Source organism: Oreochromis niloticus, linkage group LG18 (genome assembly GCF_001858045.2).
Source record: "Oreochromis niloticus isolate F11D_XX linkage group LG18, O_niloticus_UMD_NMBU, whole genome shotgun sequence".
NCBI lineage: Eukaryota > Metazoa > Chordata > Actinopteri > Cichliformes > Cichlidae > Oreochromis > Oreochromis niloticus.
The window spans coordinates 30,019,571-30,046,762 of record NC_031982.2 but is presented as its reverse complement, the minus strand read 5'-3'; the positions used below and the strand labels follow the sequence as shown (position 1 = coordinate 30,046,762).

The following is a 27,192-nucleotide window of genomic DNA, read 5'->3' as shown; positions in this document are numbered from 1 at the left end:
CAGTGTTTCCATCTGTGTTTATTTCCATCTTTACAGTCAGGCATAAACATCTCACAGCAGCTGGAAAACCCAGTGAGCACACTTTAGAGGAAAAAAGTGAAAGTTTATGTTCAACTGTAAAATATTCTCTGTAATGCAAATTGTTCTGCTCTCTGACAAACCATCAGAGGTGCAGCACGTGTATCATTTGGTGTTTGAAGCAGAAACAAAAGCAAAGAGTTAAAGGAAGACACATTTGAAGAAGAAGGAAAATGAAAACAAGACGTCACTGAGCAACAACCTGACAGAACGAGAGCCAACAGTTTACTATCAGAACTGAGGCTGATCATTAACAGGGAGCAGCAGGTAACAAGGTCATCAGCAGTGGAGGAAAGTATGGAAGTAATACTCAGCTTCATCCTTTAAGATACTCGAGTATCTTAGCTGCAGGTCTGGAACAATGGTTTTATTTCCTTTCCCACTGAACATCTCACACAGCCCCTCATCTGTGACCCTTAGCAAACCCACTGGATATCTACCTGTACATAAAGGAGATCAGATCAGTTCCATCTAGACCAGCTGTAACAGGAAAATGCTGCTTACACTTTGATGCATCAGTTTCAGTTTCATATAAGACAATATATCAGATTGAGGCATTATTTTCCTGCAGTGAGTAAATCTACTTTGTACTTTACTCTTTTCTTTTAGGTAAAGGGTCTAAACAGTACTTGTACACTGTGGAAATCCCATAAGAACGTCTCCTGAACTCTGAAAAATAACAAAACAAAGACTAAAAGGAGGTCATGGGTGCTGATGATGATGATGATGATGATGAGGAGGAGTAGCATGCATTTAAAAAGTGACTGATGTCCTAGAATACAACAGAACAGTGTCTCTACAAACGTATGAAAACATGACAGTCTTGCATTAGTTTGTATTCTTATGATTTCAAAAAACGAGGGAAAAATCTCCTTGAAATCCACAATTCCTTTTTGTTATTTCTTAGTATGTGACGTATTTTATTGCCTTTATGATTGGTGCAAACAGTTTCCTGATTCATAATGGAAATAGATTTTAGACACAGGAGGAACACGCAGTGATCAGCAGGAGCAGCTTGGAGTCCAGTCTTCTTCACACTGAGGAGGGACATATATCCTGTTAAATCCAGAATTGAAATCAAAATCCTGCTCCTCACATACAAGGTCTTAAATAATCAGGCCCCATCTTATCTTAATGACCTTGTAGTACCATATCACCCTATTAGAGCACTTCGCTCTCGCTCTGCAGGCTTACTTGTTGTTCCTAGAGTATTTAAAAGTAGAATGGGAGGCAGAGCCTTCAGTTTTCAGGCCCCTCTTCTGTGGAACCAGCTTCCAGTTTGGATTCGGGAGACAGACACTATCTCTACTTTCAAGATTAGGCTTAAAACTTTCCTTTTTGCTAAAGCATATAGTTAGGGCTGGACCAGGTGACCCTGAATCCTTCCTTAGTTATGCTGCAATAGACGTAGGCTGCCGGGGATTCCCATGATGCATTGAGTTTTTCCCTTCCAGTCACCTTTCTCACTCACTATGTGTTAATAGACCTCTCTGCATCGACTCATATCTGTTATTAATCTCTGTCTCTCTTCCACAGCATGTCTTTATCCTGTTTTCCTTCTCTCACCCCAACCGGTCACAGCAGATGGCCCCGCCCCTCCCTGAGCCTGGTTCTGCCGGAGGTTTCTTCCTGTTAAAAGGGAGTTTTTCCTTCCCACTGTCGCCAAAGTGCTTGCTCATAAGGGGTCATATGATTGTTGGGTTTTTCTCTGTATGTATTATTGTGCGATCTACTGTACAATATAAAGCGCCTTGAGGCGACTTTTGTTGTGATTTGGCGCTATATAAATAAAATTGAATTGAATTGAATTGAATATGCAGGAACAGTTGTCATAACTGTTACAACCACCAGATGGCGAAAGAGTCCCACTGCAACTTTAAGCCATGAAGGATGTGTCTTGATGTTTGCTTGTGATAAATCTGCTTTATGTGAGTCTTTTTCAGAGAGTAACAGTAATATGTCTGATTATATGTCTTTAATCAGTAAAGTCTCACTTTGATAGAAATAAATAAATAATAAAATTGTAAACATGCAGCTGTATGTTAGAGGTCAAAGGGTCCTTAAGTCTTCTGTAAATTGACGGGGATCAAATGAAGGACACAAGTATCTGTTCTTACTCTAATAAATGCTGCTTTAATATCCAACAGACTATTTTCCTTCCTCATCAGCAGTAAACAGCTCGACTCCGTCTGTGCATTTGTGTCCTCCATACTTGTTCACACAGACATCTCAGGCTTGATGCCACGATGCAGTGTAGAAACCTGACAACCCTCTGACTCATGTTCAAATGTTCAAGGACATTTCTCAGGATCATGTATGACCAATGGCCAATAACACAGCTAATGACACTGCTGTATCACTGGCTTTACTGATTAAAGACCATATCTGAAGGAATTCTTTGAACACAACAGAAAGTGACCTTTTAAACCTGCGACACTGATGCTGCATTCAAGGACCATTAAAAACATCTGAAAGGACTTAAGAACATGAAGATAATGTGACTTGTTTCTCTGTAATGAAGCGGTTTTAGTGAAGAAAGTTGAAAGGTCACAGAGCGACTGCTGAATCTTCTGCTCTAAACATGAACTCTGAACTTTGTGATGCTTCAGGAGGAAAACTGCTTCAGTTATTCTCTCAGATTAGTTTCATATTTTCTGCATCAGATTTGAGTGAGATCCTGGAATGAAGACAGAAGAAAAGACTTTGTTCAAAGTTTGATTTATAGTTAAACCTTCCAGTTTATTCACACAATAAAACATCAACACAATATATGAATTCATTCATTAAAATCACAGTTTTTCCTCATTTGTTTGATGATTTTGACAAAAACAAACACAAACACACACACATGGTCTGCCATACTCATAAAGAGAAATGTCGACATTTTTCAATACAAATATTCCAGAAACATTTAGAGGATAGAGAAGTTTACATTTTTATGTGGAGAAATATTTTAGTAAATCAAAATGATGATGAGCAGTGATAGCCTCCATAAACAGTCACAGGAAAGATCTCCTTTAAAAACTCAGAAACATCAAGAGAACAACTAGAAGATGTGGAGGTACCACCCATAATGTTTGACTGACAGCTGATCTCTGTGCAGAAATGATGGAGAGAAAATAAAATGAAACTAAAATACAGATTTAAACCCACAATATGAAAGACTTCAGTCTATTTCACTTTAATCAACTCAGCTGTATCTCCAAGTCCACTATAGTAAACCAACAGTCCAGCATAGAGCGGCTGAGTGAATGTGGTCCGGACTCTGTGGAGGAGAGTCATGGTTTCAGAGACGCTGTAGAAGGACAAAATACCTGCTCTGTGATACAGGTACACTCCTACTCTGGAGGAACGAGGACCTGAGACACGAGTTTGGATGTTGTTGTACCGAAATGTATAACTGTTGTTGTTGCAATCTAATGACCAAGATTTGTCATTATGTCCAAATCCAGATTCAATCCCTGCTCTGCTGATATTCTTGTATGCGACTGCTACATAAACTCCTCTCCCTCTCCACTCCACCTCCCAGTAACAACGTCCAGTCAGACTCTCTCTACTCAGGACCTGACGCCATCCAGTGAATCTGTCTGGATGATCAGAATAAGACTGTTGTTGTTTCACTGCTGTTGCTTTTCTGTTCCCCTCTGATAATAACAGCTGTTTGTGTGCTGTGTTTGGATCCAGTGTGATTTCACATGAATATTTTAAGAATCCAGCTCTGGTCTTTGGCTCTGGTGGATCTGACAGTAAAACATCCACTTCAGTGACTGTCAGTGAGATGTTTGTCCATTCCTCTCTCAGAATGTCCTGTAGTTTATCTCTGACCTCTGACACAGCTGCTGTCACATCCTCAAAGTAGCTCAGAGGACGGATATTGATGCTGGATGAGTCTGTAGACTCACTGAGTGCTGACAGTGAGGGGTAGTTGTGTAGAAACTTGATGTGATCCTCTGTGTGTGAGAGCTGCTTCAGCTCAGCATCTTTCCTCTTCAGCTCAGTGATCTCCTGCTCCAGCTTCTCCTCAAGCTCTTTGACTCGACTCACTTCAGTTTCCTGCTGGGATCTGATCTGCTGCTTCACATCAGAGCTTCTTTTCTGGATGAGATGGATCAGCTCAGTGAAGATCTTCTCACTGTGCTCCACTGTTTGATCAGCAGACTGATTGATGGCCTCCACCTCCTGTTGAAGCAGCTTCACATCTTTCTCTCTGTCCTGGATTCTCTGCTGGATGTTTTGTCGACTCACCTCCAGCTCTCTCTGCCTCTCAGTCCTTTCTGCTGCAGCTGAGACTGTGTCGTGGCCTTTATGTTCATCCACAGAGCAGAGATAACAGATACTCTGCTGATCAGTACGGCAGAACATCTTCATCACCTCATCATGACGAGAGCAGATGTTCTCCTGGAGCTTCTTGGAGGGCTCCACCAGCTTGTGTTTCTTTAATGGAGCCACATCATAATGACGCTGAAGGTGTTTCTCACAGTAAGATGCCAGACAGACTAAACAGGACTTCAAGGCTTTCATTTTTCTTCCAGTGCAGAAATCACAGGCCACATCTTCAGGTCCAGCATAGCAGTGATCAGCAGGAGCAGCTTGGAGTCCAGTCTTCTTCAGCTCCTCCACTAAATCTGCTAACATGGTGTTTTTCTCCAGGACAGGCCTCGCTGTGAAAGTCCTCCGGCACTGAGGGCAGCTGTAGATTTTCTTCTTTTCCTCTTCATCCCAGAAGCTTTTAATACAGTTCATGCAGTAGCTGTGTCCACAGGGAATAGTCACCGGATCCTTCAGTAGATCCAAACAGACTGAACAGCAGAATTTTTTTTGATCCATTTGATTCATGTGCTGTGCCGTTTCACCGTCTCTCAGTGACTGTCAGACAGTTTGACTTCCTCTGAACAGAAACAACCTCTGTGCTCTGAAGGGAAACAGATCTCTGCTCTTGTTCACCTCCTACAGGAAATGAGGCTCACCAGCAACTGCATTTACACCATGTTGTTTAGACCCATCCTGATACAGACACATCTGTGAAGGGAGGCACTAAAGAAATATCCTGGCAGTGACAAGAGCGAGGGTGTGGTCTGTTTATTACAAAGTATTAGAGCCTCTTTAAGATAAAACTACTTGTTTTGAGGTTAAAGTTCACATTTCTTTTCCGGGAAATAGTTGAAATATATGGAGATTACAGTTGTTGATAAACTACCACGGCTTCTGTACCCTCAACAAAATGCTTTGTATAGATGAGTTAATGAAAGCGCACTTCACGATCTATTTTAGGTATAAGAAAATAATTTTTCTTTCGCCAGATGAACATGTGAAGAGTTTAAAATAGCTTCTCTCAAAATATAATATTGAAAATAATCAGAGAAAAACAGTCACCTTCAAGAGATTTTTCATTATGTTTGCATTTGTTAACCTGTCATTTAAACATTCTTGTTGAATTATGGCAGTTTCAGGTAATGCTGTTACACATGCGAACACTAGAGGGCGCACAGCGCGCTGGTGGTATCGAGCAGTGTTTTGGGGCACAGAGGAAGAATAAACCTTCCTGTTGTGAAGCTAACTGTAGCTTAACGTTCGTTCCTTTTCGATTCTTTACCACAGGTTATTAAATATGTATTAAAATAAATGTTCACTGCACCTCTTACGAATAGACATGTGTTGTTTATTTGGTAATTCGCACAATTTGGCAAAGGAAGTGGGTTGTTATGAGCAGTAGCGGTTTTAGATACGGGCGACACGGGCGGTTGCCCGGGGCGGCATCGTGATGGGGGGCGGCATCACGGGCATCGGAGAAAAAAAAGAAAAAAACTCATACTCATGCTGCCCCTACGGCAGCCAGCGCATATTGGGAATGGCATAGATATCGATCGGTTTTCTATCGCCCATTTGCTGGGAGTAAGGGCGCCCTCCGTTTGCGAGGTGCGCCTGCTGCTTGCGGCGCAGAGACGAGAGGGTGGGGCGGCGGGGGATTCTCTGGCTGACTGGAGCGGCATCTAATAACCAGCTCGCAAAATAAAACAAAATAAAAACAAACCAACACACACGAAAACACCAGACATTATGATACAGGCTTATAATTTGCACCGATGTTTTTTCGAAATTCTATACACGAAAAGTGAGCGCGAGAGCCCTCGGTGCGCCTGCGCGCTCCTGAAGTCAAAGTAAACTTTATTGTCATCTCCGCTACATACAGTCCAGTATATAGAGAGACGAGACGACGAGGCTCCAGTTACAGCAGTGCAAGTAAACAAACAATAAATATAAGAAGAGTAAGAAAATAAATATACGCTTTTGGACTAGGGGTAAAGGATCAATGACAATTTAAAATTTACAGTTTGATGATTTAAAGTCTCACACATAACCCGTCGAAAGGGGCGGGAGACCTGCTGCTTCCAAATAGAGCACATTTCATTTATAATGTTGTAAATCCAAGTCTATTATGTATTCATGATTTGAATCCTGGGTTGTGTGAAATCCCAGAAATAAACCCTAGACAAAGTGAATCTGTGAACTAAGGTGTAGGTCTGTTAGGTTATGTTGTGGTGATCCTTGGGTTGAGGGATGGGCGTTCATACTGGAGTGCAAAATTAAAACCAATGGAAGATGGACAAGAAAAGTTCAAAGCCATCAGGTGCTCAGTTTAGAAAAAAGAGAAAAGAAGAGGAGGAGAAACGAGCAAAAGATACAGGTAAGCAGATGTGTCATTGGATAATGGCAGGTCATCCTGAAACAGTCAGAATCATATGTCTGTGAAGGTTCTCAGTCATCCAGGTCATCGTAGTCAAAGGAGTTTGCAAAGAAAAGCGTCTGGACTTCTTTGAGTTGCTTGAAGACGTTTCACCTCTCATCCGAGAAGCTTCTTCAGTTCTTCAGCTTCTTCAGTTCAGAACTGAAGAAGCTTCTCGGATGAGAGGTGAAACGTCTTCAAGCAACTCAAAGAAGTCCAGACGCTTTTCTTTGCAAACTCCTTTGACAATCAGAATCATACTTTATTAATCGCTAAGGAAATAATGTGGGTTACAGTTGCTCCAAGAAGAAATGGTAAAGATAGCAACACTAACAGACTAAACTCCTAACAATACATTATGTTACAGATTTTAATATTGATTAGTCATTGTCAATTGTTGATTTGTCCAGTTCTCATTGTATGACGAATTATGATGGCTGTTTGGTAGCTGTTTGCATACTATCCATACTCTCTCTCTCTTCATATGTGCGTGTGGACAACAGTTTTATGTTAATGTACAATCCTTAATATGTTTTGTGTGTGTGTGTGTGTGTGTGGGGGGGGGGGTGTACGGTGGGCCCTAGAGACAAAGCATGTACAAACTCCAAAACACTTACAAATTCCAAATAGCACGCACAAACTCCAAAACACGTGCAAACTCCAAAACACGTGCAAAATACAAAACACATGCAAAATCCAAAACACATGCAAAATACAAAACACATGCAAAATACAAAACACATGCAATCAAAAGCACAACGGAAGTGCTCCAGGACGCTAGGGGCAGTGTTGAGCTTTTGTTACCTAGTAACTACACAAGCCAGGACGTACCAATGACCGGATTTGGGCTGTATCCCAATTCAGGGTCTGCAGCCTTTTTTTTCCCCTCACTTTATTTATCTCATTTTAGACATACAGTCAAGGGGTCTGCAGCCTTAAAGGCCGCATTTTAAGGCCAAAGGCTGTCCCAATTCAAAGGCTGCTCGAAATGCAGCCCTCAAATGCGTCCTTCATTTCCCTGAATTTTAAGGATGGGTCAGTGTAGCCTTCATGGCCCAACATATCCCAGACTTCATAGCGCGGCGGTGGTGTGGATAATTTTGCCGAAAAAAACCGTGGAAGCGAAGCGGCCGAAGAGTACTTTCAAAGTAAGTACTGAGTATTATGTCACTTATTTATGTGCAAATGTTTAATAATGAACAACATTAAAACATTACTGTTGGCCACATGTCGGGAAAGTTATGTGACATTAGCGATGTTTGTACTAACTTGATTTTAAAGCCTTTACTTCAAAATATACGCCGTTCAATAGTTGACTTTAATCTTACAGAGAATGTGATGATTTTATGGATAATTAAAGTCAGTCATATATCCACAAACACAACAAGCTGAAAGTCAGTGATGCTGCTCGGTTTTCAGTCCTGAATATCACGACACAAGCAGGATTCACTGCCTGTTAATGTTAGCTATGTTATATTGCTGCCTCTGTTCGGTGGTGTCGAGCCAAACGGACTTTAACGTGTGTTTGAACGAGCTGACGGTTCACTCGTTAAGCTGAAAGAAAGATGCTTTAATCACAGGAGTCACACATGTGTCCACTGTACCATCTGGGAACTCTTCTTGTTTAGCACTCGTAATAACACAAACACTAAATCCTCCTTCTCTTGTGCTGTTTTGTAGCAGTGTGTACACCTGAGACTGTCACCTGTCTGTCTGTCCTGCACTCTCTCTCTGTTTCTTTCTCTCTGATTGTGGAATAAAAGTATGAACATGTATTTATAAGTTACACTTGTGTTTGAATCCTGCAGCTTATCACACATTTGATTTCCATGTGTGACAACTGCAAGTGTCCAGAGTGAGGACAGACTGAGGGACCCACTGCTGCACATCATCTGTGAGGCTTTGCACCCCTGATGATCCACCAGGACAAACTCAGCAGTGTGTGAGGAAGAGGAGGAGGAAGAGTCAGCAGCAGCTGACAGATGGAGAGAATAGACAGACTGTTCCCTGTTTGTGAAGGACTGCTAGGAAAGTTTAACATAACTAATTGTCTGTCCTGAATCAGTCTTATTAGGTAATGTTCAAATAATGTTATCATTCCAGTGTTTTCAGTGTGGGAGAAAGTACTCAGGGCCTTCAAGTTACACACTATGAAAGGCAGCAACAAGTTTAATATTCAGAAACCTAAAGTATGTATCAGCAGCAGAATGGAGCTAACGATAAATGTTTGTTTCAGTTCTATGAAGCTTTGAGTATTTTGGATTAGTAGCACTGCTGTGTTTGTTGCATCATATTACTGTAATTGTTTATATGCTTTATATATTCTGAGCTAAGTTGATCTATAGTGTTACATCATATTCTATAAGGATGTTATGTGTTTGTATACTTTCTGCCCAGTTTGACCCATTTAGCAGAAGTCAGCCTGTTTAAGGCTCTGATATCTATTCTGTGTGACTTAAAGCAGTTATGACATGGTCTGATTTTCTCACCCAATAAAGGAATATTTAATATATCAGTCTACTCTTCATTTTATCAGACACAGTTATCACAGCTGTACATTTTCTTTTTATAAATATATGTAAGCATTGAGCCAAATTTAGTAATGCCAACATACTGAAGGAACAACATTTGTCTCTTATGTATGATACACCTATATATGCACTGTCAAAGATACTTGTCTTTGAGTGAAGATTTAAGGTGATAGACTAAGGAGCTTGGAAAGAAAAGGTGAAAAGACATAAATAACTGCAACTAGAATCTGTACTGAAGCTCAGTATTTGACACAGTTCATGTTCACTGCTGTAATAGCTAATAATGATTAATATAATAACTATAATATTGGCCATATTATATTTACATTACCAAAGTGATATGACTTTAGTCTCATGAAAAACATTAATTAATTGTTATTTACTAGCTAATCTTAAAATGACTGTTCAGTGCAGAAATGAAGCCCAAAAGTCATGTTTTACAGTCCTGTGGTCTCAGCCTCAGATACTTATTAAATCACACAAAGCCCTTGTAGAAACAAACAAAAAAATGAACAAAATATGTTCTCCTTCATTTCTGTCAAACTAAGTTGTATGACACGTTTCCAGCGGTTAGTATAATGGTTGCTAGGCAACCTGGGCAGCGCAACGGAGACTAGACCGTCCCATACAGCCCAAACTTGCCGTTTATTTTGCAAATCGAGCTCAACACTGCCCCTAGCGTCCTGGAGCACTTCCATTGTGCTTTGGAGTTTGCATGTGTTTTGGAGTTTGCATGTGTTTTGGATTTTGCACGTGTTTTGGATTTTGCATGTGTTTTGTATTTTGCATGTGTTTTGGAGTTTGCATGTGTTTTGGAGTTTGCATGTGTTTTGTATTTTGTACGTGTTTTGTATTTTGCATGTGTTTTGTATTTTGTACATGTTTCGTATTTTGCATGTGTTCTGGAGTTTGCATGTGTTTTGGAGTTTGTGCGTGCTATTTGGAATTTGTAAGTGTTTTGGAGTTTGTACATGCTTTGTCTCTAGGGGCCACCGTGGGGGGGGGGGGGGGGGGGCCAGAGGGATGTTGGTGTCTGTATGTGGTTAGCGCAGGGCGGCAATGCAGCAGGGCTAGGATGGTGTGTGGTGTGTGGCAGTTAACCATGGACTTGTTGTTTACCAACCATTATTGTAGAGTGAACATAAAAAGAGTACATTCAGTAGATAAACAGTCACATAATTTAGTGTTTAAATGATAAAATAATTCATTAATGCTTATAATGTATTAAAAAAGTACAGGACAAGTCTTTTGTTGTCTTTATAAGGAATGCTATATTTTTATATTGTGGAGGTATGTAATAACGACAGGAGAGGTCTCAGTGTCTCACTCCAACTTTATTAACTGACTCTCACAAACTTCACATACAGTAAGCGCCAAAATCTCCACCCCAGCACTTCCTTTCAACTTGGGTGTGAGTGGAGCCACCTGGTGGTCCGCCACACATACCCCCCCCCCCGAACACACAGTTAGGTCTCTATTCAGTCCAGGACCCTGGGCCTAAGCAAACGGCCCGAACGACTGAACCTGGGAGGGAGAGAACAGGCAGAGGAAGGTCCATCCTGTGAACGAGGCTGGCGAAGGCGAGCAGGAAAGGCAGGAGGAGGCTCAAACACCGGTGGGCGGGGGGTAGTCCTGGGGGGAAAACCAGAGTCTGTTAACCCCATCGAAGGAGGGCGGCCACGGCGAGGGTCCTGGGCCGGCACTACATGACTGTCCGGAAGAACATGTGCAGGTTTAAGTCTGTCAACACACACAGTCTCCCTACGACCCCCAAAATCCAAAACAAAATGTTTCTGGCCCGGTTCGACAACCCTGAATGGGCCGTCATACAGCGGCCGCAGCGGTGTCCGGTGGGCATCGTGCCTGACAAAAACAAACTTAGCAGTCTCTAAAGTCTTTGGAACAAAAGTGTCAGGCAGGCAATGGTGCACCGGACCAGGAACCCGAAGCGAGTGCAAAAGCGGGTTGAGAGATAGCACCGATGGATCGAAGCAGGGGGGAGGGTTCTCGGGCAAGAATTCTCCAGGCACGCGGAGGGGCTGACCAAACACTAGCTCAGCTGGGGAAGCGCCGAGATCCTCCTTAACCGCAGAGCGCAGCCCAAGCAAAACCCACGGGAGGCGGTCAACCCAATTTCCATCCTTTAAGGAGGCGCGAAAAGCAGCCTTAAGCGACCGGTGGAACCGTTCGCACATCCCATTAGCTTGCGGGTTGTATGCGGTTGTGCGGTGGACCTTGGCCCCCAGTCCATCAGCCATGGCCGACCAAAGCTCGGAAATGAACTGGGGGCCTCTGTCCGAGGTAATGTCCGCGGGGGGGCCGAAACGCGAGACCCAGGTTGACAAAAACGCCTTGGCCACCACTGCTGCGGTAGTGGACGCCAGGGGGACCACCTCCGGCCACCTGGTGGTGCGGTCAACAATAGTCAAAAGGTGCGTAAAACCTTGTGACTGCGGCAGAGGACCCACCAGATCGACATGCACATGATCGAAACGTTTGCCGGGTATGAAGAACTGCTCCAGGGGCGCCTTGGTGTGTTTATGAACCTTCGCACGCTGGCAAGGAATGCACGCCGCCGCCCATTCCTTAACCGATTTGCGAAGGCCCGGCCAAACAAATTTAGAGCTTACCAGTTTAACAGAGGCCCGGACCCCTGGATGAGAGAGAGCATGTACCGAGTCAAAAACTGGACGACGCCAGGAAACGGGAACCACCGGGCGAGGGCGGCCGGTGGAAACGTCACAGACCAGGAGGGGACCGCCGTTCTGCACGGGTCTGTCCTCCAGTATGAGGCCCGTCTGCGTGGACTTAAGCGCGAGGATGTCTGGGTCACCGCACTGATCGGCAGCCATGGCGGAGTAGTCTATGCCGAGAAAGACGTTAGAAACCAGCGCACGGGACAAACAGTCAGCCACATGATTGGATTTACCAGCCACGTGCCGAATGTCCGTGGTAAACTCAGAAATGGCTGCCAACTGGCGCTGCTGGCGTGCACTCCATGGATCAGAAACCTTGGACATGGCAAACGTCAAGGGTTTGTGGTCCACGTATGTGGTAAAGTGACGACCCTCAAGAAAAAAACGGAAATGACGAGTCGCCAGGTGGAGAGCCAGCAGCTCCCTGTCAAAAACGCTGTAATTGCGCTCGCTGTCACGTAGCGTACGGCTGAAAAAGGCGAGCGGTTGCCAGACACCCGAGATTCGCTGTTCCAGCACCGCACCCACCGCTATGTCCGACGCATCGGTGGTCAACGCAATCGGTGCCGACGGGGATGGGTGGGCCAGAAGGGCAGCATTAGCTAACGCCGACTTAGCATCAGAAAACACTTGGATGCTTTCCGGAATCCAGTCAACGGAGTCATTAGCCTTCTTACCTTTTAACGCCCCATAAAGGGGCTTCAGCAGATGTGCTGCTCTGGGGAGAAAACGGTTGTAAAAATTCACCATCCCCAAAAATTCCTGCAGCGCCTTAATATTCGTGGGACGCGGAAAATCTGAAACAGCTCGGACTTTGTCAGGCAACGAACCGCGCCCTGGGTGGAAATACGGTGCCCGAGAAGTCGAGAACCGGCAACCCAAACTGGCATTTGGACGGATTAATGATCAGTCCATGCTCCGCCAAACGCCGAAAAACCTGACGCAGATGGAACATGTGTTGCTCCTCCGAGCCGCTGGCCACCAGTATATCATCAAGATATACAAAAACAAAGGGCAGCCCGCGCAAGACCGGGTCCATCAACCGCTGGAAGGTTTGGGCGGCACCTTTCAGGCCAAAAGGCATGCGCAGAAACTCGAAAAGGCTGAAAGGTGTAATGACGGCGGTTTTGGGGACATCCTCCGCGCGCACGGGAACCTGGTGATATCCCCGTACCAAATCGATCTTCGAAAAAACCGAGGTCACCGCAAGATGGGCGGAAAAATCTTGGATGTGGGGAATGGGATAACGATCGTTCTCTGTGACGTTATTGAGACGGCGGAAATCCCCACAAGGTCGCCACCGACCGTCAGATTTGGGCACCATGTGTGTTGAGTATTGCAGCATCGACAGCGATCAACTCGAAGGAAAAATGACGACGGAGGCAAAAATGTCCTTAACATTTAGGGAACTTTATTCCTCGCATAAGCACGCGGCAAAAACTTTCTACATGGGTGCCACTTTGTTGGGGGTACACTTCTTCTCAGGGGCGTGATGAGCATACGTGCCCTTACAATGAAACAGTGCCTCCTTGTGGTGACAACTAAAATACTGTCTCTCTGTTAAACATATTGTACAACATGAGTACACACAATGAATATCTTAACACCCCCTCTTGTACTCAGGTTGCTGGAATCTAAAGAAAAAGTTGTACAATAAACAATAAACAGTTGTACCCTCTACCACACCTCCTTTTTCTTTTTCCCTCTTTTTTCTCTTCTCTTTTAAGCACCAAACATAACGTCAGCAAACGTAGCAAGTTTTAGCTTAGAAACAGGTTTGGTCATAACATCTGCAACCATTTCTTCAGTGGTGCAATATAACAGACACATTCTCTCTTCATTTACAATGGACCTTACAAAATGATATTTAATGTCCACATGTTTGCATCTCTGTCGGCTCACAGGGTTTTTAGCCAGGGCAATTGTTCCCTGGTTGTCTTCGTACACTATTGTTTGAGTGTATCTGTAGTCATCGATACCTTTCAAAAGCTGTTCTAAATATATACACTCTTGCATTGTGGAAGCCAGAGCCATATACTCTGCTTCACAGGTAGAGAGCGCCACAGTGGGCTGTTTCTTGGTCTTCCATGAAACTAAAGAACTGTTCTTACATAGATGTACACAGTAACCAGTAGTGCTGCGTCTGTCGGCAGTGTCACCTGCCCAGTCAGCATCACTGTAGGCCACTAGACCCAAATTTTCATCTGTGTTTCTCCTAAAACACAACTTCTTGTCTTTGGACCCTTTGAGATATCTCAACACATGTTTCACAGTTCCCCACTGTTCTTCTGTAGGCTCATGGAAATGTTGTGATAACTTGCTTACCACAAAACTCAGGTCAGGACGGGTACCTGATGCGAGGTATATAAGACTGCCTACAGCCTCTCTATACATCCTCACATCTTCTATCTTAGTAGCATCTTCTGTGTAACACAACTTCTGATCACAGGGAGTTTCTCTGGGTTTACAGTCCTGCATGTTAAACCTCATCAGTATCTTGTTGACATATGTTTCTTGTGACATTGTTACACATCCATCAGACCGAGTGAAATCAATACCCAGATAATGCTTAAGTCTGCCCAAGTCTTTCATCTTAAATCTGACTGAAAGCATTTCTTTCACATCCTTCATTACCTTTTCATTGCCAGCTGCAATTATCAGGTCGTCCACCCAGATGATCATAATCACTTTGCCATGTTTTGCCTCTTTGGTATAAACACAGTGGTCTGCTGGGTTTTGCCTGAAACTGTTCGCTCTTAGGTATTCATGCAAGATCCTATTCCAGTTACGACCAGATTGTTTTAACCCATACAAGGATTTTTGTAATCTACACACTAACCCTTCTCCCTCTTCATAACCTTCAGGCTGATCAATGTAGATTTCATAATCAATGGGAGCGTGTAAATACGCTGTCTTCACATCCATTTGATGGAGTAACAGGTTCTCCTGCGCTGCTTTCTGTAACAAAAGTCTTATGCTGGTTAAGTTGGCTGTTGGTGAGAATGTCTCTCCATAATCTATCCCCAACTGTTGGCTGTAACCCTTGGCTACGAACCTTGCCTTATATTTGTCGTTTCCCTCAATGTCACTCTTAACGGAATAAACCCACTTCCCCCCCACTGTTTTCTTTCCCTTTGGCAAAGTGGTTAGGGTGAAAGTGTCATTTTCCCGTAACGAGTGAATTTCTTCATCCATGGCTTTGATCCAGTTCTTTGAGTTAGCTGATTCTATGGCTTCCTTAAATGTGTTTGGGACACCACACACTGCCCTGTAGCAGTAGTCTATGGTAGTGTGGATCTCATCGCTGCCACTGTTGGCAGCTACAAAGTCATTTAAATGTCCCGGTTTTCTTCTCTCCCTAATAGGATACCTTTTGTTGACAGATCCATCACTTGCCACAGTTGAGCCTTTTCGTTCACGCTCATCAGGTATACCACTTTGTGGACTTTTGTCCCTCACAATAGGTTCTGAAACCTCCTCATTGTCCTTGTCACCTTTCTCTGAAGGTCTGTTAGCCATAGGCTGTCTTACTCTGCTACAGTCATCATTTAGTTCTCCCTCATCTGTCTGTGTTTGTCTTTCTACATTTACTTTGCTCACAAACTTAACAAGTCTATGTTTCTGAACTTTCTCAGTTTCGGGGTGGTAAACTAAGTAGGCGGGACTGTTCTTATCATAACCTACAAAGAAACCTTGGTCACATTTTGAATCAAGTTTCCCCTTGTCCTGTTTGTATGCATAGCACACAGACCCAAACTTCTGCATCTTTGACAAGTCTGGCTTTTTACCTGTCAGCATTTGGTAGGGTGTTTTCCCTGTTCGCTTATTAAAGCATCTGTTCCGTGTTACAGCAGCAGTTTGAATGGCATAGTTCCATAGGCATTTCGGTAGCTGACTCTCAATTAGCATGCACTTGCCCATCTCGAAAAGAGTACGCCACCCCCTCTCGGCTGTACCGTTCTGATGGGGTGAGTACGGGGCTGATGTCTCATGCTTAATGCCATTTTTCCTTAACAGGGTTTGGAAATCTCTGCATGTGAACTCCGTCCCATTGTCTGATCTAATGCATTTTACATTGCCATATGGTGCAACATCCGCTAGAAATTTCTCTGTTGCCTGCACTGTATCAGTTTTTGTCTTAAGGAAATATACAAACACTGAGTTTGAATAATCATCAGTGAATGACTGTACGTATTTGTACCCATCAATAGATTCAGTGGCTATCGGACCTGCTAAATCTGTGTGGACCATTTGTAAGGGAGCCTTTGCTCTTGTATCAGGATCTCTGTTTCGGGTTTGTGCAAACTTCCCCTGGATACACACTTCACATTCCTGGTCAGGTCTATCAGTTCTCCCCTTAATCTGCATACCGTTAACCACACCTTGTAATCTTACTACATCTTCATAGTTGCAATGACCTAATATCTCATGCCATGCCTGTATGTCATGACAGGTGTTACACTTATCATTACCCTCAACTTCAGTTTGCAAATAGTACAACTTGCCATACACATGAATGTTAAAGTTAGTACCGTCTTTGTGGGTCAACATGTCCTGCCCTTGTTTAAAGGTGACTGTTGCTCCTAATGCAGTGGCTGACTTTACAGAGAATATGTTCTGGGGGTATGATGGAATAAACAGCGCATCTTTCAGCGTTGCTTTGCGTCGCTGGCCTGTATTGTCAATCAGGAACACCTCTGCGTCCCCCCTCTGTTGGGCGATGCCTCTGCACTGGGTACCGTCTGCCAGTTCCACGCTGTGAGACTCCGGTCTGAACGCGTCGTCGAAGCTCTTGAACTTGGCGATGTCGTTGATGATATGTGAGGTAGCCCCAGTGTCGACCAACAGGCCTTTCTCCTGAATGCTGTATGCTGACTGCTGGACTTTGATGTCTGCGCCCTTAATCCTGAAGGTATAATCCGGCGTTTCTGCTTTGGATCCGTTGCCGCTCTCATCTGCGACCTTCCGCGCGCCATCTTGTTTGTCTTTATGTCTACACGTGGTATCACTGTGTGTGTTGCTTTTGCAATGACTGCACCACGTCCTCCGTCTGCACACTTTTGCTCGGTGGCCTTTTAGTCCACACTTGAAACACACAATGTCCACATCGCTCTTGTATCTGCATTGTGCGGTGAATCTCGTGTTCTCACGCCCGGTTCTTACTCCTGTTTTCATTACGTTGTCGCTACACTCTGATGCGCTTGACTTTTCAGTGTCTTCGTAACTCCGTAGCTTTGTTTTGAACTCAGCAAATGTCATATCGTCTTTATCGTGGGTAACGTGTATTGCAAATGGTTTAAAACTTCCAGGTAGTCCTTTTAAAACCATAGCAATCAATAATCCATCACCTAAAGTCTCACCCGCATTGCGCAGTGCTGTAATGGCGGCCTCTGCTCTGATGACATAGTCTGTGACAGTCTCTTCCCTCTTTTTCTGAAGCGATGTCAGCATGGTGTACAGGTTGATGATTTGGGGCTTTCCCTTTCCAGCGTAGTAGTCCCTCAATATTTCTAATGCTCTTCTCCCATTATCAGGGGCATCTCTCATAATCAGCGAGAGGCTTTTATCATCCAAAAATTGGATTAACTCGGCGTAAGCGTCAGCGTTCTTCTTACCGTCTGCCGCTACTTCAGCCTCACTGTTCGGTTCCTTCAGAACAGTGTCTCTTAATCCCAACAAGTGCAAATATCCTAGCACCTTAGTTTCCCAAAGTTCATATTTGGTCTCATCTCTGTCAAACATGAGTCGAGGCAGCCTGCTTGCTCCTCGTTGATCCATGTTGCTATTTAGCCGTTAGCCCGCTATCCGTTGCGGCTCCGGATCTTCATAAGAAAAAAAACTCCTCTTCGAGTCGGCCCTGGGCCCATAACCTGTTGAGTATTGCAGCATCGACAGCGATCAACTCGAAGGAAAAATGACGACGGAGGCAAAAATGTCCTTAACATTTAGGGAACTTTATTCCTCGCATAAGCACGCGGCAAAAACTTTCTACATGGGTGCCACTTTGTTGGGGGTACACCTCTTCTCAGGGGCGTGATGACGCAGCATACGTGCCCTTACAATGAAACAGTGCCTCCTTGTGGTGACAACTAAAATACTGTCTCTCTGTTAAACATATTGTACAACATGAGTACACACAATGAATATCTTAACAATGTGTAACGGGGAAGCCCAGGCACTATTCGAACGCTGCACGATGCCCAGGCGCTCCATGGTGGCAAACTCTTCCCGAGCAACAGCCAGTTTGGCAGGGTCGAGGCGGCGCGCGCGCGCAAACACCGGGGGCCCTACTGTAGTTATGTAATGCTCCACCCCGTGCTTCGTCACAGTGCTCGAGAAAGTGGGGACAGTGAGTGAGAGAAACTCAGAAAGCAAACACTGAAAAGCGTCACCCGAATCTACTGAGTTAGCATGCACCACGGGCTGGGCACCCCGAGTCAAACAGGGTAATGAGGAAAATGACACAGCATCAATTAAACGTCTGTTGGCAACATCAACCAGCAGTCCGTGAGCACAAAGAAAATCAGCGCCTATTATAGGCACAGAGCTAGCAGCAACAACAAAGTTCCACTGAAAGTCACGGTCATGAAAGCAAACAGTCACCAACCTTTCACCGAAGGTTTTGATGGGGGAGCCATTAGCCGCAGTTAGCAATGGCCCGCAGCCCTCAGCTAGCCTGTCCGAACCAGCCGGGGGAAGAAGGCTCTTCTGTGAGCCGGAGTCCACCAGGAAACGCCTCCCCGAGCGTGAGTCCTCTATGAAAAGCAGCCTTTCCTTGTTGCCAGCGGTCGCGGCTGCTACAGAGCGCTGGCGTGCCCGTTTCCCTGTGTCTTGAAATTGCAAGGCGGGAGACAGCGCCGTGCTTTCGCTCCAAAACGCTGATGATAAAAACAAAGCCCTTTTCCACGGTGCCGCCGTGCAGCGATTCCAGCCACCGTGGACGAGTCGGAGGGCCCTGGAGCATCGGTGAGGGGGCGGGGGAAACGGCTGGTGAACCCGGGACAATCGCCTGGACGCCGAAACTTCTGGTAGCCAGGAGGATGCGATCCGCCTCTTCCGCAAGGGAGCGGTAATCTTTCGTGGCCAATAGCGGGGAGTTGGCAAGGCCAGCGCGCACTGGAGCCGGCAGCTGTCGGAGAAAGAGGTGGGTGAAGAGGAATCCTCCGTCATCCGCGCCCAGTAAGGACAGCATGCTCTCCATGAGCTCGAGAGCTGTGCCGTCGGCCAAGCCCGCGAGGGAAAGGAGTTTCTCGGCTCGCTCAGCATCAGAGAGGGAGTAATGCCGCAGCAGCAGCGCCTTGAGGGCGGTGTACTTGCCTTGGGCTGGGGGGTCCCGGAGGAGAGTCATCACGCGGCGGGTTGACAGCGGGTCAAGTGAGGCCACCACATGGTGGTATTTAGTATCGTCGGCCGAAACTCCACGAAGAGCAAACTGAGCTTCTACGTGCACGAACCATGAAGGAGGGTCGTGAAGCCAAAAATCCGGCAATTTAAGCGCCACAGCAAACGCAGCCATCGGCAGAGGTGGAAGTCCGGCGGCAGCCGATGCTCCCAGGCCGGGGCTGGCTTCGTCTTCGAGCCTTAGCATGTTCGCCACAGGGGTCACCAATGTGGAGGTATGTAATAACGACAGGAGAGGTCTCAGTGTCTCACTCCAACTTTATTAACTGACTCTCACAAACTTCACATACAGTAAGCGCCAAAATCTCCACCCAGCACTTCCTTTCAACTTGGGTGTGAGTGGAGCCACCTGGTGGTCCGCCACAATATATGATAAAGTTTGATGTTAGATATTGTAGTTGTAATATTTTGAATGGACTCAAGCAGCATGTTTTGTCAGAGTTGTGCTGAGAGATTTATACAGACTCTAGCAAAGGAAACTGTGTCCATGTATTGTAAATGGGACAGAAGCAGAAGGTCTTTCCTTTGCATTGAATGTAATGATTCCTGAAGCTGTTCAAAAACACTATTGTGAAGAACAAACCTTCCTGTGAAGATAACAGCAGCTCAATCTGTGTCTTCTCTATTCTTTACCACAGCACCACACGGTGTTGGCACAGGAAACCAGTTGCATCTGGTCAAAAGGAAAGAAACAAACAATCTTGGCTGACAATGCACAGATTCAAGGATAACAATGGTTACACCCTTGTGGATTACAGAGGATGTATTTTGTATCACAAGACAGGATAAGACGGCTGATCAGTTTGTTTCACTAACTTTTCTAAACATGGCATTTTGTAGAGGGTCACAGTGTCACAGTGCCTTCGCCCTGCAACTCCCTCGTTCCCCAAGTCTGTCTCATTGTTGATTACCTGTTTGCCACAGACCAAGTATTTCCTGTTTGCAAATAAAGTTTGTGAAATTCAAGAGAGTGCTTCACATTGTGTCTGCATCTGGGTTCACGTTAACACAAAATGATCAATACTTTTTGTTGTTGTCCTGTCTGGCACTGTAGCAATCAGAATTATTGTCTGAAGGCCAAGAAAAATGCCCAACAGATTTACTTTCCCAAGTGGGCCTTTTGCTATACTGGTCCACTTGATTGTCATAGTTTATTTGATCTTAATTAGTTATTTTTGTTCTAAAGTATTGTAATCAGGCCAGACTGGACTCGGGGACGGGAAAGAAAACAAGAAGAAAAGTTAGGAAGAAAGTTAACAGAAGGAGAGGGAAAGAAAAACACCTGGAGCTAAGGGGGCAAAACAATCGCATGAGTGCTGCTGTTTGACTGAGGAAGAATAAAGTAGTCGGTAAGCCAATCTCATGACCACTTTAAGACAAAGCAACAAGGTGATATATATCAGTTTTTAAATTGTGTTGATAGGCCACGTAAAACCAGAGTCATGATAAACAATATATATGCCTGTTTTTTCCTGAATAGTTTTGTCACGTTTACTGTCTAAGGACAGCGCAGCGAGCACTCTCTGCTTATGAGCAAACAAAAAACAGCCTGGTCGTGTTGGTGTAAAAATGCACCATGTCGACCAATCAAAAATGATATGGCAACATGACATTTGGTTGTTTAGGAAGAGGGGGAAGATTTAAGAGTGACAGCGAGAGAGAGAGAGAGAGAGAAACAGAGACAGAGAGAGAGAGAGAGCAGAAAAAGAGAGAGAGCGAGTTTTGAGATGTGAGAGATTTGTGAGGTTTAGCGTGTTTGGAGTGTGTAGTTAATGTGTTGTCTTGTGTAAGTGTGTAGTGTTGTGGATAGTTTTGTGTTGTGTGTCAGAACAATGAGGTGACTGCTGTCTCCAACAGGAGTGATACACCTGCTGCTGTCAGACCTGCAGGTATCAGGCTGTGATGTTCTCCTTTATAGCGGACAGAAATATTTTGTGTGGCATCTTACTGAATGCAGAACAGCTGATTGTTCTGTAAATAGTCTGAAATGGTTATTTTGAAAAAGGTAAAAGGTAAATGGCTGCAAATAACTTTGTTGTTTGCAAAACTTGTGCATAGGATTTTAAAATTGACAATTGCATTTAATGTCATGAAAGTTATGAAATATGAAATATGATTCAATAAACATGTTGTTACAGTAAAAAAATAAAACCTTTTCTACTTTTATGTTTTCTGTCGGATTTTAGATCAATTGTGCTAATACGGTTTGTCAAAATGAAAACATAACTGTAAATTCAGACATGTGAGGTTGTGCTGAAAAGAATGAAACCAAACAAGGCAAAGCAAATAGTTTTTAAAGGTAAAATGTGGAGGGAAAATCAAAAGTAGTAAAAAATGGCCAATTAAACCCTGGACCCCAGAGGGTTAAACTTTTTTTTTTAAGTAACACAATAGTTACTTTTCAAGTAATTAATTATTTTTAGAATATTGTAACTCAGTTACTTTTTTGAAGAAGTAACTAGTAACTATAATTAATTACTTTTTCAAACTTGCCCAACACTGGGTAACAGTAAATAATAAATGCTGAATCTTTTTAAGCAGTACACAAAATCGATAATGCTTGATATGTTGAGGCAGCAGCCACCCAAGATAGTGTGAGTCTGTAAGTACCTGCGTGCACACGTGAGTGTGTGAGCGCTGGTATTCATAAGGTTTCTCCATGCAAGTGTCTAATAGTACGTATTCTGTCTCACGGGTATTTCTGAGGCATGTTTTTATAAGTTTGTTATATGACAGGTCATAGTCATTTGTTCTGTAAGTAATGGGATCAACGTTTGAATGAATGGGTCTATTCCTGATCTTCTAATGGCAAACCTGCCATCTAGTGGGTTAACGGGGAAGCGCCAAGTGAGGGGATGAGCAGGAGTTTTTCTCCCAGCGCTCGACAGGGAAGGTCCATTTCTCTGTGTCTCACCTCCTACAGGAAATGAGGCTCACCAGCAACTGCATTTACACCATGTTGTTTAGACCCATCCTGATACAGACACATCTGTGAAGGGAGGCACTAACAGGGTTTGTTTGATTTACAACTTTCAGTAAAAATTGCAACCTACTTAAAGTTTGATAGCTGCACTTGGTGTTTGGACATTCTCAGAAAGGTTATTTATAGTCTTATTTATTTATATTTTTAAAATTTTGAGTAGGTCAAAAGTTCATTGTAAATATTGTAAATTTAGTTGTTTTTAACATGAAACAAATCCATCCTGGCGCTGTTGGTGTTTCATCAACAACCATAGATCCCTTGGTCTGTTTATTGTGTTACTTCTGACATGTCTCACACCTTCTTATCATATTCTTTATCTCTCTGTTCATTCCAGGCCAAAAGACTGTCTCTCTTGCCCTTCTTTTGCATTTCTCAATTCCGAGATGACCTTCATGTGATCTGGTAAGCATCTCTTGCCTCATTGTCTGTGGAATGACGATTTTGTCCTGCTTCAATAGCAGTCCATTGACTACACTCAGTTCTCCTCTAATATGGTAGAAGAGTGGACACGAGCCAACAAACATCCATTTGACATGCTTTCCATAACATGTTGCAGTTCTGTGTCTTGTGCAGTCTCATCAGTTATTTGCTTAGATTTCATGTCTGGCACAGGAAGTTTGGCAGAGACCATGTTTATGTGAGTCTGAATGTCTTCTTCTGTTGTACTCACCATGCCCCCTGTGGGTGCTCCTAAGAGTGCATCAGGTGCTTTCCTGACGTGTAAACTAGCTGAAAGTCAAATCTCTGCATTCTCATTATCAGACGCTAAATTCTTGGCGTCATTTCATTCAAGTTCTTCTTGATAATAGATACTAGTGGGCAATGATCTGTTTCTGCAGTGAAAGAGGGTAAGCCACATACAAAGCTGTGGAACCTCTCTAAGCCAATAAATAAATAAATAATTTATATAGCATGTTTCATGACAGAATCACAAAGTGCTGCACATAAGATTACAAGTCATAAAAAGATTTAAAAACGACTAAATAAAACAGGCAAAAAATTTACCAAAAGCAGTTTTAAAAAGGTGAGTTTTGAGTTGTTTTTTTAAAAACATTACTGAGTCCACAGTTCTTAATGTTTGGGGGAGAGAGTTCCACAGTCTCGGGGCCACAGTGGCAAAAGCTCTGTCACCCTTAGTTCTCATCTTAGTCTGTTTTATAGCAAGTAAGCCCTGATCAGATGATCTCAGGGAGCTGCTGGGGACATCGGGCTGTAGCAGATCAGAGATGTAGGCTGGTGCCAGTCCGTGCACAGCTCTGTAAGTCAAGACCAGGATCTTAAAATGGACTCTAAATTCAACAGGAAGCTGAGATAACAACGGTGTCACATGTGAGTACTTGGAGGATTTTGTCAAAAGCCTAGCTGCAGCGTTTTGCATGCATGTATAGCAATCTCCAGTTCAGAGCGAAATAAAATCAGGCTTAGCTTAGCCACATTTCTTAAATGATAAAAACAAGACCGAACCAGAGGTTTCACGTGCCCATCCAATGTGAGAGTGGAGTCAAAAGTGACACCTAAATTCCTGATAGAGGATTTAACATAGAGTGAGAGAGGACCAAGGGCTTTCAGTATCTGCGATAAAAATCTATCAGGGGCGCATACGAGGACTTCAGTTTTCCTCTCGTTGAGTTGGAGGAAATTTGCAGCCATCCAACGTTTCATCGAATCTAAGCAATTATTCAGACTGAATATCAAATTCATTCTCACGTTATGAATTTTTGCAAGCAGAAAAGAAAGAAAATTTCACAAATTTCACTAAACAATGTCACTAATGGTGTTGAATAGCACCTTAGGATAGCCTCTGCTCTTTGTAACCAAGTGTGAGAAATGGGCAGCTCTCGCATCTCTGATCGCATTATTAAAAGAAGCTAAAAGGTCCTTTAGATAGAGGAGTTGAACATTTAGATGAGTTTTCCTCCACCTGTGCTCCGCTTTACGACAATCACGTTTTAGACAATGAATACTGTCATTTGGCCAAGGAGGAGATTTGGAGGCAGAAACACTCTTCGTCTTAACCGGACAAATTTCATCTGAAATAGAAAGGCAATAATTATTAAAAAGACTGGTTGAGAAATCAAAACCATTTTGAGGAGATAGCTGTAAGTTAAAAGCATCCACAAATTTCTCCGCTGTGGAGGAGTTTAAGATGTGAGAGCTAACCATCCGTCTAACGGGGGACAAAGGCTCATTAAAAGACAAGTTAAAAACAATAACATAGTGATCAGAAATAAAAATTTTCTCAGAGCAAATAAAATCAATATTTAAACCCAAAGTAAAAACAAGGTCCAGTGTGTGACCTTTGCTGTGTGTAGGACCGGACACATGCTGAGTCAAATGAAAAGAATCCATAATGCTCATAAAGTCTCTGGCGAATGGGTCGGAGTCATCATCAATGTGTATGTTAAAGTCCCCAACTATGAGCACCCTAGACAGCTTCATAGTAGCGGATAAGAAGTCGCTGAGCTCTGATAAAAATAACCTATTCGATCTATTAGAACCTATTATGTGGACGATACACCACAGCACAGTAGAAAGGATCCTTGTTACCAATTATAAGCAGCTGCAGCTCAAATGAAAGAAAATGTCCAATTTTAACGGAGCGGCAGGAGAAACGGTCCTGAAAAGCCACAGCAAGCCCACCACCCCGACCAGATAACCGAGGCCGGGTAATAAAAGTATAGCCATCCGGGCAGAGTTCAACAAGTGACGAGTAGTCTACATCCCGCTGCCAGGTCTCAGTCAGGAATAAAAAATCCATTTTTTTAGATAATATAAAACCATTCAACAAGAATGATTTATTAGACAGAGATCGAGCGTTAAAAAGCGCCATATTCAGTGAGCTAGAAGCCTCATTAATTGCAGAGGCTTGAGTTAAGGGACATAAATACACAGGGTTCGAGCCGTCACGCTCCTAGAATCCACTCACCGAGGGAAGAAAAAGCCAGCCCGAAGAAGAGTCTGGATAAACCCTCCTAAGGTGGCACGGTCTCAAAGAGCCGGGCCCAGCGTATCCAAACAAGGCCGTGGAAAACAAGTCCCCCTCCATGGAGCTTTTCTGAACACAGGAGACAACGCACGCTCGACGTCGCTTACCAGCCAAACCCCGCCGCCAGTAAAGCCTGAGCTTTACCTGAATACCTCCTCTTCTCCCTCTCCTTCTCGGTGGTCTAGAGGAACCACCGAAATCGAGCTAATGGAGGAGGGTGGAAAATGCCGGAGGACGACGAGACATCGTGAGGCATCATAGAGGATCGGATGGATAGCAAAGCCAGGCGATCATACACCGCAGGCAGCAAATACATCATTAAAACTGAGTGAGCACAGAAGAGCAGAAAAAAGTAACACAACAGTTGTAGAGCGTGACAAACTGCACCCAAATACCAATCATTCCTTCTCAGTTTGAGTGTAAATGACACTCACTCTCTGTCATGAATCTGGGTGTGTAGGCTATAAGTTTCCAGTGCTCACCTTCAGCTTGCAGAAACACTGCACCAAGATGCAATCCATCTTTGAAGGCATTAGTCAATGGGAACTTTTTTGTCTCCAGTGGGAAACTGATTTGCAGTCTGTCCATACAGAGAGACCAAAACAAGCTAACACAACACAAAACAAGCAAACACAACACACACACACACACACACACAAAAGCCCAAAGAAACAGTCTAAATTCTATCATCAAAAAAGTGCAATGTGCAATGGCAACAACGTTTATGGTTTAGTGCAGGGGTAGGCTACTCCAGGCCTCGAGTGCCGGTGTCCTACAGGTTTTAGATGTGTTCTTGATCCAACTCAGCTGATTCAAATTGCTAAATTAGGATCAGAATCCCTGAGCCAAGTCTCTGTGAATGCCATCAGACATGTGTCCCTGTAGTCACGTAAATGTGCGACATTCAAATTCAGTTCATCCAATTTACTCCTCAGAGACTGCACATTAGCCAGGATTGTTGATGGCAAAGGAATACGATTGTATCATATTTGCTTCCTCAGTCCTCAAAAGTGTTCCTGTGATTAGAGGATGATCCAGGGCTGGAAAACACTGAAGGGTAAAAAGAATCCAGAGATGGGCAGTTTCACAGAAGGTTCAAAAGAAACTCCCGTGAGTACGTAATTGTTTGTGAGTGTCAATGACACCAAACAACTGTCAGGATTGCCAATAAAACCATGCAAAATAAAAACCCATCTTCGATAAAAGATGCGTGGACTCAGCACCCAGTCCATGAGTCATTGGAAAGTGGCTTAGGCTCCCAGCAAGCCAAGCAAAAGTGTGATACATTGGTACAAACCATTCAGAGTGGAGAAATATCTTTTTTCCTTAGACTCTGGAGACAAAGGCATCTGTCAGTAGCCCTCCGTTAAATCCAGTGTCTTGAGAAAGCGAGCAGTGCCTAACCGTTCCAGGAGTTTCTTGAGTCGGGGCATTGGGTAAGCATCAAACTGAGACACACTCATTCACCTTGTGGTAGTTGACAGAAACAAACAAACCCATCTGTCTTCACTTACAAGAACTATGGGGCTATACCACTCACTGTGCGGCTCTTTTATTACTCCCAGCATCAGTATTTCAGCCAATTCTCTCTAAATAATTTGTCTTTTAAGTTCAGGTAACCAGTAGGGCCGTGAATGCAGCGTCACACCAGGGCAGGTTATAAAATGGTGCTCTGTGGGAGCTGTACGGTCGGGCAGGGGGAGAACACATCTGCAAAAAGCTGCTGCAACGCAGCAACATCTGCTCTCTGGACCTGTGTGAGATGGTCATCACAATGGACAACGCAACTGAAA

At 43.9% G+C, this 27,192-nt stretch overlaps 1 protein-coding gene across 2 annotated transcripts; it reads right to left on the bottom strand.

Annotated features, from left to right (window-relative positions):
• Nucleotides 1-618: 618 nt before the first annotated feature.
• LOC109195491 (E3 ubiquitin/ISG15 ligase TRIM25-like) lies at nt 619-22,428 on the bottom strand. 2 transcript variants are annotated; one of them, XM_019347622.2, is made up of 3 exons: nt 22,345-22,428; nt 3,787-5,022; nt 619-868 (listed from the first exon to the last, which is right to left on the bottom strand). In XM_019347622.2, the coding sequence occupies exons 2-3, from the start codon at nt 4,912-4,914 to the stop codon at nt 851-853; spliced, it is 1,146 nt and encodes a 381-aa protein (XP_019203167.2). In that variant the 5' UTR covers nt 4,915-5,022; nt 22,345-22,428; the 3' UTR covers nt 619-850. The 2 variants fall into 2 exon arrangements, with proteins under 2 accessions (XP_019203167.2, XP_025756476.1); XM_025900691.1 differs by lacking the exon at nt 22,345-22,428 and having other exon boundaries at nt 3,787-5,143.
• Between the last annotated feature and the right edge of the window lie 4,764 nt (nt 22,429-27,192).